Below are 14,450 nucleotides of genomic sequence, written 5' to 3'. Positions count from 1 at the left end.
TTGGTGTTACCCTCGTGTCCAGGTTCTAGTGGGTGTTTGTTGGTGTTACCCTCGTGTCCAGGTTCTAGTGGGTGTGTTTGTTGGCGTTACCCTCGTGTCCAGGTTCTAGTGGGTGTGTTTGTTGGCGTTACCCTCGTGTCCAGGTTCTAGTGGGTGTGTTTGTTGTTGTTACCCTCGGGTCCAGGTTCTAGTGGGTGTGTTTGTTGGCGTTACCCTCGTGTCCAGGTTCTAGTGGGTGTGTTTGTTGGCGTTACCCTCGTGTCCAGGTTCTAGTGGGTGTGTTTGTTGGCGTTACCCTCGTGTCCAGGTTCTAGTGGGTGTGTTTGTTGGTGTTACCCTCGTGTCCAGGTTCTAGTGGGTGTGTTTGTTGGCGTTACCCTCGTGTCCAGGTTCTAGTGGGTGTGTTTGTTGTCCTTACCCTCGTGTCCAGGTCCTCCGGCTCCTCGGGGGTGGTGCAGCACGTGTTCATGCTGCCATTGCACTCTGTGGTGTTGATCAGCAGGGGGGAGTTTCCGTTGGACGAGGTCACAGACAGCTTCTGATGGGACGCCAACAGAGAGGAAGCAATGAGCAATCGCATCATCATCATCAAATCTGTGTGTTCTGGATGTTGCGTCGTACAGAATCAAATATATATGTCTGCTTTTCCTAATCAAGTGTTCGAGTTAGTAACCCTGGATTCACACTGAAAGCACCAAAGGCGTCCGGTTGCCATTCATTGTCTATGAAAGCGCTGCGAGAGGCGTCTGAGGCCAAGGAGGCGTTGGAGGCGTCCAGAGCGTCAATTTGAAGTTGAAAAATCTCAACTTTATGCAAATGAGCAGCGGTGACGCCGAGGCAGCGTCCAATCACAGACCGGGATTCCTGAAGTGAGAACTCTCAATGCAGATTGTACTTTCATGTACACACAAACGTACACTCATTCACATGCACACATGAGCAGAGCTGTGCACTTATTTTTATCAGGAATTAATATGTTTCATTCAGCAAACTGACATTTTTGCTGATTTGACTGCTGTTTTTACCTGAACTGTTCATGTGAAACAATAACTGATGGTTGAGGAGCTGGATGGTCCCAACCATTTTATTTGCTACATCAATCCAACGCAAAATAATTAAAACCTGTGCTTATTAATCACAAAACACAGTTTAAACAATTCATCGATTTCATGTGACGTCACACAGTACTCGCAGCGCCATCTTTAGGACCGACTTTCAGCATGCCGTCTATCTGTTGTGCCGTGGGATGCGACAATAATAAGTCTAAAAAAACGGGATTGACCTTTTATCAGTGCTTTAAGTGGGCCGTGGGATATTGTGATGTTTAAATGTTCTTTTATTTTCTTCCTTTCATCGTGTTGAAAGCCGGTTGAAAGCGCTGTAGGAAACAGTCATGATGAGGAACGGCTGATCCAGTTAGTTGAAATGAGAAGTTATCTATGATTCCTCCTCATTTCACCACAAAAACCACAATAAAGTGGCAGAAATAAATAATATCTTATTATTATATAGGTCCCAGAACATCGGACGGGAGGGAGAGAAAAGGTCCTGTAAGTGGGGGGGGGGGGAACAATTAATAACTGCGTGTGGTGACGCAATCAAACAGCGAACAGCGTGGAATGAGCGGCGTGTTCGTGGTGTTAAATGCAGCCAGCATGTCAGATCATTACTGAGATGTGGGAAAAAAGCAGAGGACACGAGATCCAGGCTGAGTTGGATTTGGGAGAGCCGCTTGGTGATGGAGACGTCACGGGACGCACCGTGCAGGAGATCGGGAGCGCAAGATGAACATTTGCATTAATAATATAATAAATCATATTTTATATTTTATGTTTTAATAAAGTTTTATGGTGACATGATGATATGCTTTTACTTTCTAGAGTAGTAACGTTACTGAAAAAGTGAACTGCCTTCTTACTTTTCATTACATAAACGTATCCTGTGCAGGCAATTCAATGCTCATGTTATTCATCACCAGACTGTCACTTACCTTTCCTGTTACCACGAACATTTTTTTGGCCTCCACATGATGAAGTTTGGCATCTTTAACCCATCATGATGTGAAGTAGCGGTAAGCTTTGGTACTTTAAAAGCTTTGAGAGCTTTGCCGGTGTATGGAGAAGGATTGTGGAGCAGGTAGATATATATGTCCGCAAACGACAAATCTGGCAGGTTTTTGGCAGACTGGAGTGGAGTCAGTAATTGATTAGATATTAGATACGGATCGAAACCTAAAGTGTCAATTTTCTGTAGATACCGTTGCTGTTCTTCGGGAGTTAAGTGAGTTATTAGGTGAGACGTCATATTGGCTGCGCGACGGAAAGGTCCTCGGTCGGTCCTCAAGATGGCGCTGACAACAAAAAATGTCACGTGACTGAAACCCATGAATATGACCAAATCCGCTCCGACCCGGACTGCAGCTTCACCGGGACCAACGGCTCGCTGATGCACTGCAAAAACTCAAAATCTTACCAGGAATATTTGTCTAATTTTTAGTTAGAAAATCTCAGAGTCATTACCAGAAAAATAACTTATTTGACAATTTTCACCTGTTTCAAGTAAATTTTCACTTGAAATAAGTAGGAAAATCTGCCAGTGGGACAAGATTTATCTTCTCATTACAAGCAAAAAAATCTTGTTCCACTGCAGATTTTTCTACTCATTTCAAGTGAAAATCTACTTGAAACAGGTGAAAATTGTTGATTTTTCCTGTGATGAGTCTTGTTTTAAGTGTAATGAGATTTTTTTTTTTGACTAAAAATGAGACATTTTAACTAGAAATAAGATAAATATTCTTGTTAATATTTTGAGTTTTAGCAGTGTGGTTGCTGTTGATCCAGGACCAACCTGGTTAAGGAGCATCAAACTCACTCTTATCTACGCGGAAATAACGCTGAAATATATAGAAGGCTTCTCAAAGTGTGATCCATAGACGCTATATATAGATATATGTATGGTATATGCCTCCACAGGCCATTTTTGACGCTTTAAGTGTGAATCCAGCATAATTCTCAGACCGCTGAAGTGCCTGATCTCATGTCTATAAGGATAAAGTTTTACCCAGTATGAGGTCACATTTGACGTCACGGTGGGTGTCTGGAGGGTTGAGCAGGCAGGACTCACCACGCCACTGATGCCGTTTTTCCGCAGCGGTCCTTTAGGAACCACCACCAGGTAGGTCTCGATGCCCCGCTCCCTCAGGTAATCGCAGCGCTCGCCACCGTTCCCCGGCTCCACATCGAACTCCCCGTGAAGACATTCCATGGTGCTCTGAGAGATGTGCACGCGCCTGGTGCACACAGAGGTCAAAAGATCAGAAAGTGTCTCATCTGTTCAGAATGCAAGTTTAAAGGAGCTGTATGTAAGAGCAATAATAAAACGAATCATAAAATGACCCTGATATGTCAACAGACATTTAAAAATCATGTTCATTTCAAATACTTATGTCACTGACAACAGCACTCAAGCCAGGATATTCCAGTTTAAAAAGAGGAGTTGCAGCCCTCAACTGATGTTTATGTTGTCATTTTTTGTTTTGGCCTGAAGCTCCACCCTCCACCTATCTCCCAATCACCAAGTCAGTATTGTTTCTGAAGCTCCACCCTCCACCTATCTCCCAATCACCAAGTCAGTATTGTTTCTGAAGCTCCACCCTCCACCTATCTCCCAATCACCAAGTCAGTATTGTTTCGGCATCCGGGTTGCCAGCTCGGCTCTAATTATGGCAGCCATGGCAGCCTACGTTCCTGCTGCATTCTGCAGCCTACCTGGCAACCTCTGGACGGGGGGAGGAGGGGGAGGGTACACGCCGCTCAACAATATTTTGAAAGTGACTGCAGTACCAGTTTTGGCCATTTCTTACAGACGGCTCCTTTAAGTTAAACAAATCGAGGACCTGGTTCTTCCTGCAACAGACACGGTTCTTGGTGGAAGTCAAATCCATTATTCCTTCAGTTAAAACTGTTGACATCTCTTGAATTAGTGGACCACAGAATTCTGCAAATTATGTGGAAAGCTCATAAGAAAATATTGCCAATCAATATACAGAAAAAAATTGAAAAGAGAAAATAAGTATAACTTGAAAGGAACAGAGATCTTTAAAAAAATAAAATAATTCAGGACGAAATTATTGGAACGTTGTGTTTCTGTAAAAGGAATCAGTTTATGGAACAATCTGGATACAGAAGCCAAAGAATGCAAATCAAACATTACATTTAAAAGAATAATAAAAGCCAGTTTGATGAAGAAATATCATGATAATTGTTAAGTTAGGTGGGTTTTCTTTTTTCTCTCTCTCTTTTTAGCACCATTGTCACATTTTTTTCTTTGAATCAAAAAGAATACTATCTGTGTTTGACGACAGCTATTTTGTGTTATTTAATAACTCTGTTGTAGTTTTGGTTTTGGTTTTTTGTTTGCTTTTTTTTTAAATTACGTTTATTGAAAAGTGTTTTTTTTTATTGCGTAATTTGTAATTTGTTTTATTTAATTATTACATTAATTGAAATTTGATTTCTTAGGAAAAAGGGGCAGATAAAATAAGCTTAGTCTTCTTTCTGTTCCCTTTCATTCAAGGAAAGAGATTTGTTGTAATTATATTGAGCTGTTTTGTTTTTCTTTTAATAAATGAAATAAAGAAATAAATAAATATAAAAACTCTTCTTACCCTGGAATGCCTCCGGCCTCCATCTTGTTGGCCACGGTGACGTCGGTGGACCAGACGTCGTACTGCCAGCGTTTCTGGCCCAGAACTCCTCCCAGGACAGTGCCGCTGTGCACCCCGACCCTCATGTCCACGTCCGTCTGGGTTTTCTCCCGCACATACCTGACGATGATTGACAGAGGAAGTGAATCAGCAGCAGCATGAAGCTGCTGAAAAACAGAAACTAAGCTCAGAAATCCATGTCCAAGCCATAAATCCAGCTAATACAGAGCTCATTTCAAGCACCCGATCAACATCAAATCGGAGAAAAAGACCTCACAATACTTTTAGAGGCAGATGCAAAACATCCACTCAGTGGACCATGTTGCCTAGTAACCTGGAGGAGCCATCTACTGGCTGAGGGCCACCAAAATGTAGGGAATGTCTTTTTTCAGTGTTTTAACTGATGGTTACTATACTTTTTGATTTCCGAGAGTGTCTGACTGATAAGAGCAGTCACAGGATGGATGTGGTAAAAGCTATAATTATGAAGCAGCATCCACCTCTGAGGTTCTGTGTTCTCACACAACCTTGATGGATGGAGGATGAGGGGTTACTGCTACTCTGTACTGAACTGGAAGCCCAATGCTAATGTTAAATCCAGAGGTGGGTAGTAACGAGTTACATTTACTCCGTTACATTTACTTGAGTAAGTTTTGGGAAATTTTGTACTTTTAGGAGTAGTTTTGAATCACTATACTTTTTACTTTTACTTGAGTAGATTTGTGAAGAAGAAACTGTTACTCTTACTCCACTACATTAGGCTACGTTGAGCTGTTACTTTTCTTTTATCCCTTTTATCCGCGTACGCGTCAATCTCATGACATCACTGGGTGATTCTTTGGGAAAAATGTTTGTTTTTGCATGTTTTGTCACATTTACACAGACTCAAACACACACAGAGTTTCTATGAGTTCATGTTTGTTCTAGTTCTGCCTGGTTAAAAAAGAAAAGTACAAAGGCTTGACATTTTGTGCTACTTGTACTTAATTTATTTTTTTATTCTGTTATTATTTTATTATTTATTAAAGTACTTGAATTTACTTTAAGATTATTTTAATGTAAGCTATTTTTTATTTTTTATTAATTTGAATTTATTTTATTATTTTATTGATTTAATTTGCCTGATGATGATTATTTTGTTTGAAGGGTTGCGTTAAAAAAATAAATCAGACGTAACTCAACAGTTACTCAGTACTTGAGTAGTTTTTTCACCAAGTACTTTTTTACTTTTACTCAAGTAATTATTTGAATACTACTTTTTACTTCTACTTGAGTCATATTATTTTGAAGTAACAGTACTTTTACTTGAGTACAATTTTTGGCTACTCTATCCACCTTTGGTTAAAACACTGATGCAGACAAGCTTTCCGTTACATAAAATGGATCACAACATAGTTTAGCAACTTCTGGCTCACTTGGCAACTTGACTTAATGTTAGACAGTATATTATATCATTGGAGGCTTAGAAATAGTCTTTACCTGCTCGAAACTGTACACTTTTTGGTCTCTTCAAGATTACTATAACACCTGATCCTGAAACGGCTCTATTTGCTTTATTTGCCCTATTTTGCCACTATGGAAAACTTGTACCGAAACATAGATATTGCCCTGACACTTGGCATGATGATCGCCAACAGATGTATCCTAAAACTGTGGAAATCTGATTCAGCCCCCAAGTTTGGGGCTTGGTTGAAAGACTGAGACATGAACTATCTGGCAATCTTCTGAAGATCTCCAGGATATGGAACCCAGTACTAGAGCATATTAAGGACCAGTGATGCCTTCTCTTCTCCTACCCTGCTGGTGAACTTTTTTGATAGGTTGGTCTGTAGTGCAGTGGAACTGGTGACACTGTTGTAACTATTTTCTGCCCCTTCTTAGTTTAAATACATGTGATGGGAGAGAAGCAATGGCCTTCTTGACTGTGATTGGTCAAAAGCCGTGCATGCACATGTTTGCCTTCATCAAAGACTATACTAAAGGTCGGGCCGCTCGGTGGTGCAGTGGGTTAAGCAGCAGCTCATATACTGATACTACAGTCCTGTAGTGGTTGCAGGTTTGAATCCCAGCCTGTGCACCTTTGCTGCATGTCATCCCCATCCTCTCTCTCTACCCCCTTCCTGTCTGCAACTTCAATAAAGGGCCACTAGAGCCACAAAAAAATAAAAAAAGATTATATTAAAGGTTATGAAACTGCAGTCTCTGGTGAATTATTGCTAATAATGTTGAGCGTGGAAGCAGAAATGAGCGGGTTCCTGACGTCTCATGCGTCCACTCACGAGATGGCCTCCACCATGGCCAGGCCCATCATGATGGAGCAGGCGGCGTGGTCCTCCCGGTAGTCGGGCAACCCGCAGATGCAGTAGTAGCAGTCTCCCAGGATCTTAATCCTCAGCTGGTGGTATTTCTGACGGCGGAGATGCAGAGACAAACGAACGCAAAGATCAGACAAAGACATTAGGGATGCCCCGATACCGATACTGCTCTCATACACTCGTACTCGCAAATATTCTCCAATACCACACACCGATACCACTTCATTGTTGTGGTAGTTACTGATAAGTGACTATAGGGGGAGATGTTTTGTTTAAAACAGTTATTCTACTCATTTTTTTTTTAATTGAATTTATCTGTTGCAAAATAAAACCGGTCTTCCAATTTATTGCATTTTTCATTGCATTTTTAGCCTAGTTATTTTAGTGGTACACAAATTACAATACTCGTACTCATGTGAAAAAAATGGTATCGGGGCATCCCTAAAAGACATCTACGTCATCTTACGGACGTTCAGCAACTGAAGAGCTGAGAGACCTGCTAAAACCTGGTGTCATTTTATCTGTTGCTTTACACCGTAAGAGGTGAATGCTGGGACAAATGGTGACATACACAGGATGTATCCAGTTCTGTCCCATTCATTTGCTGAGGTTAGTTACTCCTGTTACTCTTAACTTTAACAATAAAAGCATTTTAATGTGAAAGAAGAAGAAAACAAAGAAAAAGAAACAATGATGCATCATGGGAAATACATCTGTACCGCAGCCCTGATTGGTCAACAAGGATACTCTGAAAACTAGGATAAAAACATTCATGGAGTCAAAAATCTCTTTGTCCCTTGTATTTAAAAAACGTATAGTACAATTTCGAGAAAAAAGTCAAAATGTTGCGAATAAAGTTGAAAAAAGGCAAAATTTTCGACTTTATTCTTGAAATTGTATTTCAACATTAATCTGGTGATTTCAACTTTTTTCTCGAAATTGTATTTCAACATTAATCTCGACATTTCGACTTTTTCTCGACATTTCGACTTTTTTCTCAAAGTGCATAATGGAAAAAAAAAATCTTCCTCCTCTAAAATATAATTTTAATTTTTCTCCTGCCTGGCCCTAATACTCTTCTGTAATATACTGTCACTATGAAGCCAAGATGTTTTTTTTCTCCTCAACTTCATCTCATTTGTGAATAAACAAGGTGTTCTATTTCAGATCTGCAGCACAGGTTGGTCTCAGTTCTGCAGAATGAAGCCGGGTCATGGACCAGAAATGCTCAGTCAGATTAGCATCTGGGCTGATTTCTGATCATGGCGTTGATCTGCAATTCCTGGAGAAAAGCTTTGAAGGCTGTTTCTGACAACTTCATTGATGGACAGAAAAGTATCATAAAATACCAGGTCATCAACGATGCTGTTCATCTCCCTGTGTTAATTGTTAATGATGGATGATTAATGACGGCCTTTGTACGTTTTGACCGTATAGAAACGTAATTCTCGTCAGTTGTGTGAAATAAGACCTGGAAACAGAAATTGTGGCATAGAATTGCCAAATTGGTTTAATTCACTGTAAGAATTGTTACAGATTACTTTTGTAATACTGTATTTGACCCGGTCTCTGTACGTTTTGACCGTATAGAAACGTAATTCTTACCATTGTAAGAATGAGATGAAGCTGCTGGATCTACTGCCCTTACTTTTAACAACTTGTGCTTTTTATTATTTTACCTCTTTTCTTATCATTTTATTTGTTATTTACTGTTAAATTGTGTCTTGCCGCTTTTAATGTTAATGTAAAGCACTTTGAATTACCTTGTGTTGAATTGTGCTGTACAAATAAACTTGCATTGCCTTGTCTTATGTTTGGAATTGCTCTTTGTGGAAGTTCCTTCAGCTGATTTCTCAGTTAACTAACAAACATTCACTCTGGTTTCTGCTCTTTTGTTAGTCATTTTCTGCTTTCGAACTTGGACTACGAAGCATTGAAAGCCAGCCCATCTCAGACCCAGGCGGCGGGAAAGTCCTTTGTTGAATAACCTTTCTGAGTTTTATGATGCTTTTGTTATTTCAGGAGACAGGTCTCCTGTTGGGTTCATTTTTCCTGTAAACCAGTACCCGGAGATGAAAATGTTAAAATAATGGATGGACACTAGTCTACCTAAATCTATCTATATGACGCAGTACAAGGTTCAAACATCATACGAGTGTACAGGGGCGAAAATCCCGTTTCATAGTTGGGGGGGACAATAAACAGTAAAATTTTAGAGAATAAATCCAGGGGGGGACAAGGAATAAAAGTTTTAGCCTTCCTTTAATACAGCATTTTGACATTTTCATCTCTATCTCGCAAACAGGCAGAAGACCTTTCTTAGAGCAATACAAAACAATGGTATTAGGTGGAAGGTGGCAATAATACAGCACATCTGACATAATACACTGCAAAAACCCAACATCTTAACAAGAATATCTGTCTTATTTCAAGTTAAAATGTCTCATTTTTAGTTAAAAAAAATCTCATTACACTTAAAACAAGACTCATCACTGGAAAAAAAACAACAATTTTCACCTGTTTCAAGTAGATTTTCACTTAAAAATCTGCTAGTGGAACAAGATTGTTTTGCTTATAAGATAAATCTTGTCCCACTGGCAGATTTTTCTACTTATTTCAAGTGAAAATTTACTTGAAACAGGTGAAAATTGTCAAATAAGTTATTTTTCTGGTGATGACTCTTGTTTTAAGTGTAATGAGATTTTACTGCTTATTATTATTTTCGATTTCGGTTTCGGCCACAATTTTCATGTTGGTGCATCACTACTAAATACTACTGCATTGTTCCAAAATTATTAATTCTGTCTCAAATTATTCTAGGGGGGGACAGCTTTACTAATGGGGGGGACTTGTCCCCCCTGTCCCCCCCGGGATTTTCGCCCCTGCGAGTGTAGGTAGAATAAAACTTACGGCAGCCAACTTGTCAAAGCGGGCAAACAACTCATTCAGGAGCTTGACGAGTTCCTGAGCGCTGCAAGACGACGACAGCTGGGTGAAGCCGACGATGTCGGCGAACAGAATACTGCAGGACAAAAGAGAAACTTTCAATCAATGAGATGGTCGGATAACGTTAAGAGACTCACAGAGACTCGTTAATATCACTGACACGAGCACAGAGACTCGTTAATATCACTGACACGATCACAGAGACTCGTTAATATCACTGACACGATCACAGAGACTCGTTAATATCACTGATACGATCACAGAGACTCGTTAATATCACTGACACGATCACAGAGACTCGTTAATATCACTGACACGATCAGAGACTCGTTAATATCACTGACACGATCACAGAGACTCGTTAATATCACTGACACGATCACAGAGACTCGTTAATATCACTGACACGATCACAGAGACTCGTTAATATCACTGACACGATCAGAGACTCGTTAATATCACTGATACGATCACAGAGACTCGTTAATATCACTGACACGATCACAGAGACTCGTTAATATCACTGACACGATGACAGAGACTCGTTAATATCACTGACACGATCAGAGACTCGTTAATATCACTGACACGATCACAGAGACTCGTTAATATCACTGACACGATCACAGAGACTCGTTAATATCACTGACACGATCACAGAGACTCGTTAATATCACTGATACGATCACAGAGACTCGTTAATATCACTGACACGATCACAGAGACTCGTTAATATCACTGACACGATCAGAGAGACTCGTTAATATCACTGACACGATCAGAGAGACTCGTTAATATCACTGACACGATCAGAGAGACTCGTTAATATCACTGACACGATCACAGAGACTCGTTAATATCACTGACACGATCACAGACTCGTTAATATCACTGATACGATCAGAGACTCGTTAATATCACTGACACGATCACAGAGACTCGTTAATATCACTGACACGATCACAGAGACTCGTTAATATCACTGACACGATCACAGAGACTCGTTAATATCACTGACACGATCACAGAGACTCGTTAATATCACTGACACGATCACAGAGACTCGTTAATATCACTGATACGATCACAGAGACTCGTTAATATCACTGACACGATCACAGAGACTCGTTAATATCACTGACACGATCAGAGACTCGTTAATATCACTGATACGATCACAGAGACTCGTTAATATCACTGACACGATCACAGAGACTCGTTAATATCACTGACACGATCAGAGAGACTCGTTAATATCACTGACACGATCAGAGAGACTCGTTAATATCACTGACACGATCAGAGAGACTCGTTAATATCACTGACACGATCACAGAGACTCGTTAATATCACTGACACGATCACAGACTCGTTAATATCACTGATACGATCAGAGACTCGTTAATATCACTGACACGATCACAGAGACTCGTTAATATCACTGACACGATCACAGAGACTCGTTAATATCACTGACACGATCAGAGACTCGTTAATATCACTGACACGATCACAGAGACTCGTTAATATCACTGACACGATCAGAGACTCGTTAATATCACTGACACGATCACAGAGACTCGTTAATATCACTGACACGATCACAGAGACTCGTTAATATCACTGACACGATCACAGAGACTCGTTAATATCACTGACACGATCACAGAGACTCGTTAATATCACTGACACGATCACAGAGACTCGTTAATATCACTGACACGATCACAGAGACTCGTTAATATCACTGACACGATCACAGAGACTCGTTAATATCACTGACACGATCACAGAGACTCGTTAATATCACTGATACGATCACAGAGACTCGTTAATATCACTGACACGATCACAGAGACTCGTTAATATCACTGACACGATCAGAGACTCGTTAATATCACTGATACGATCACAGAGACTCGTTAATATCACTGACACGATCACAGAGACTCGTTAATATCACTGACACGATCAGAGAGACTCGTTAATATCACTGACACGATCAGAGAGACTCGTTAATATCACTGACACGATCAGAGAGACTCGTTAATATCACTGACACGATCACAGAGACTCGTTAATATCACTGACACGATCACAGACTCGTTAATATCACTGATACGATCAGAGACTCGTTAATATCACTGACACGATCACAGAGACTCGTTAATATCACTGACACGATCACAGAGACTCGTTAATATCACTGACACGATCACAGAGACTCGTTAATATCACTGACACGATCACAGAGACTCGTTAATATCACTGACACGATCACAGAGACTCGTTAATATCACTGACACGATCACAGAGACTCGTTAATATCACTGACACGATCACAGAGACTCGTTAATATCACTGATACGATCACAGAGACTCGTTAATATCACTGACACGATCACAGAGACTCGTTAATATCACTGACACGATCAGAGACTCGTTAATATCACTGATACGATCACAGAGACTCGTTAATATCACTGACACGATCACAGAGACTCGTTAATATCACTGACACGATCAGAGAGACTCGTTAATATCACTGACACGATCAGAGAGACTCGTTAATATCACTGACACGATCAGAGAGACTCGTTAATATCACTGACACGATCACAGAGACTCGTTAATATCACTGACACGATCACAGACTCGTTAATATCACTGATACGATCAGAGACTCGTTAATATCACTGACACGATCACAGAGACTCGTTAATATCACTGACACGATCACAGAGACTCGTTAATATCACTGACACGATCAGAGACTCGTTAATATCACTGACACGATCAGAGACTCGTTAATATCACTGACACGATCAGAGAGACTCGTTAATATCACTGACACGATCAGAGAGACTCGTTAATATCACTGACACGATCAGAGAGACTCGTTAATATCACTGACACGATCAGAGAGACTCGTTAATATCACTGACACGATCACAGAGACTCGTTAATATCACTGACACGATCACAGACTCGTTAATATCACTGATACGATCAGAGACTCGTTAATATCACTGACACGATCACAGAGACTCGTTAATATCACTGACACGATCACAGAGACTCGTTAATATCACTGACACGATCAGAGAGACTCGTTAATATCACTGACACGATCACAGAGACTCGTTAATATCACTGACACGATCACAGAGACTCGTTAATATCACTGACACGATCACAGAGACTCGTTAATATCACTGACACGATCACAGACTCGTTAATATCACTGATACGATCAGAGACTCGTTAATATCACTGACACGATCACAGAGACTCGTTAATATCACTGACACGATCACAGAGACTCGTTAATATCACTGACACGATCAGAGACTCGTTAATATCACTGACACGATCACAGAGACTCGTTAATATCACTGACACGATTAGAGACTCGTTAATATCACTGACACGATCACAGAGACTCGTTAATATCACTGACACGATCACAGAGACTCGTTAATATCACTGACACGATCACAGAGACTCGTTAATATCACTGACACGATCAGAGACTCGTTAATATCACTGACACGATCAGAGAGACTCGTTAATATCACTGACACGATCACAGAGACTCGTTAATATCACTGACACGATCAGAGACTCGTTAATATCACTGACACGATCAGAGACTCGTTAACATCACTGACACGATCACAGAGACTCGTTAATATCACTGATACGATCAGAGAGACTCGTTAATATCACTGACACGATCACAGAGACTCGTTAATATCACTGACACGATCAGAGACTCGTTAATATCACTGACACGATCAGAGAGACTCGTTAATATCACTGACACGATCACAGAGACTCGTTAATATCACTGACACGATCAGAGAGACTCGTTAATATCACTGACACGATCACAGAGACTCGTTAATATCACTGACACGATCAGAGACTCGTTAATATCACTGACACGATCAGAGACTCGTTAATATCACTGACACGATCACAGAGACTCGTTAATATCACTGACACGATCACAGACTCGTTAATATCACTGACACGATCACAGAGACTCGTTAATATCACTGACACGATCACAGAGACTCGTTAATATCACTGACACGATCACAGAGACTCGTTAATATCACTGACACGATCACAGAGACTCGTTAATATCACTGACACGATCACAGAGACTCGTTAATATCACTGACACGATCACAGAGACTCGTTAATATCACTGACACGATCACAGAGACTCGTTAATATCACTGACACGATCAGAGACTCGTTAATATCACTGATACGATCACAGACTCGTTAATATCACTGACACGATCACAGACTCGTTAATATCACTGACACGATCACAGACTTGTTAATATCACTGACACGATCAGAGACTCGTTAACATTACTGACACGATCAGAGACTTGTTAATATCACTGACACGATCACAGACTCGTTAATATCACTGACACGATCACAGACTCGTTAATATCACTGAC

At 40.5% G+C, this 14,450-nt stretch overlaps 1 protein-coding gene across 1 annotated transcript in view; it reads right to left on the bottom strand.

The window, feature by feature from the left end:
- Positions 1–14,450, bottom strand: part of LOC133424414 (adenylate cyclase type 3-like) — a 59,903-nt gene that overhangs the window by 30,782 nt on the left and 14,671 nt on the right. Inside the window, exons 5-9 of the mRNA XM_061715008.1 lie at positions 9,931–10,042; positions 6,985–7,112; positions 4,667–4,825; positions 3,124–3,289; positions 419–538 (exon numbers count right to left, since the gene is read on the bottom strand). Coding sequence (XP_061570992.1) covers positions 419–538; positions 3,124–3,289; positions 4,667–4,825; positions 6,985–7,112; positions 9,931–10,042 — 685 coding nt within the window. The remainder of the gene's footprint in view (positions 1–418; positions 539–3,123; positions 3,290–4,666; positions 4,826–6,984; positions 7,113–9,930; positions 10,043–14,450) is intronic.

This window comes from Cololabis saira, chromosome 3 (genome assembly GCF_033807715.1).
Source record: "Cololabis saira isolate AMF1-May2022 chromosome 3, fColSai1.1, whole genome shotgun sequence".
In the NCBI taxonomy this organism is placed as follows: Eukaryota; Metazoa; Chordata; class Actinopteri; order Beloniformes; family Belonidae; genus Cololabis; species Cololabis saira.
This window is presented reverse-complemented; position numbering and strand designations above follow the sequence as displayed.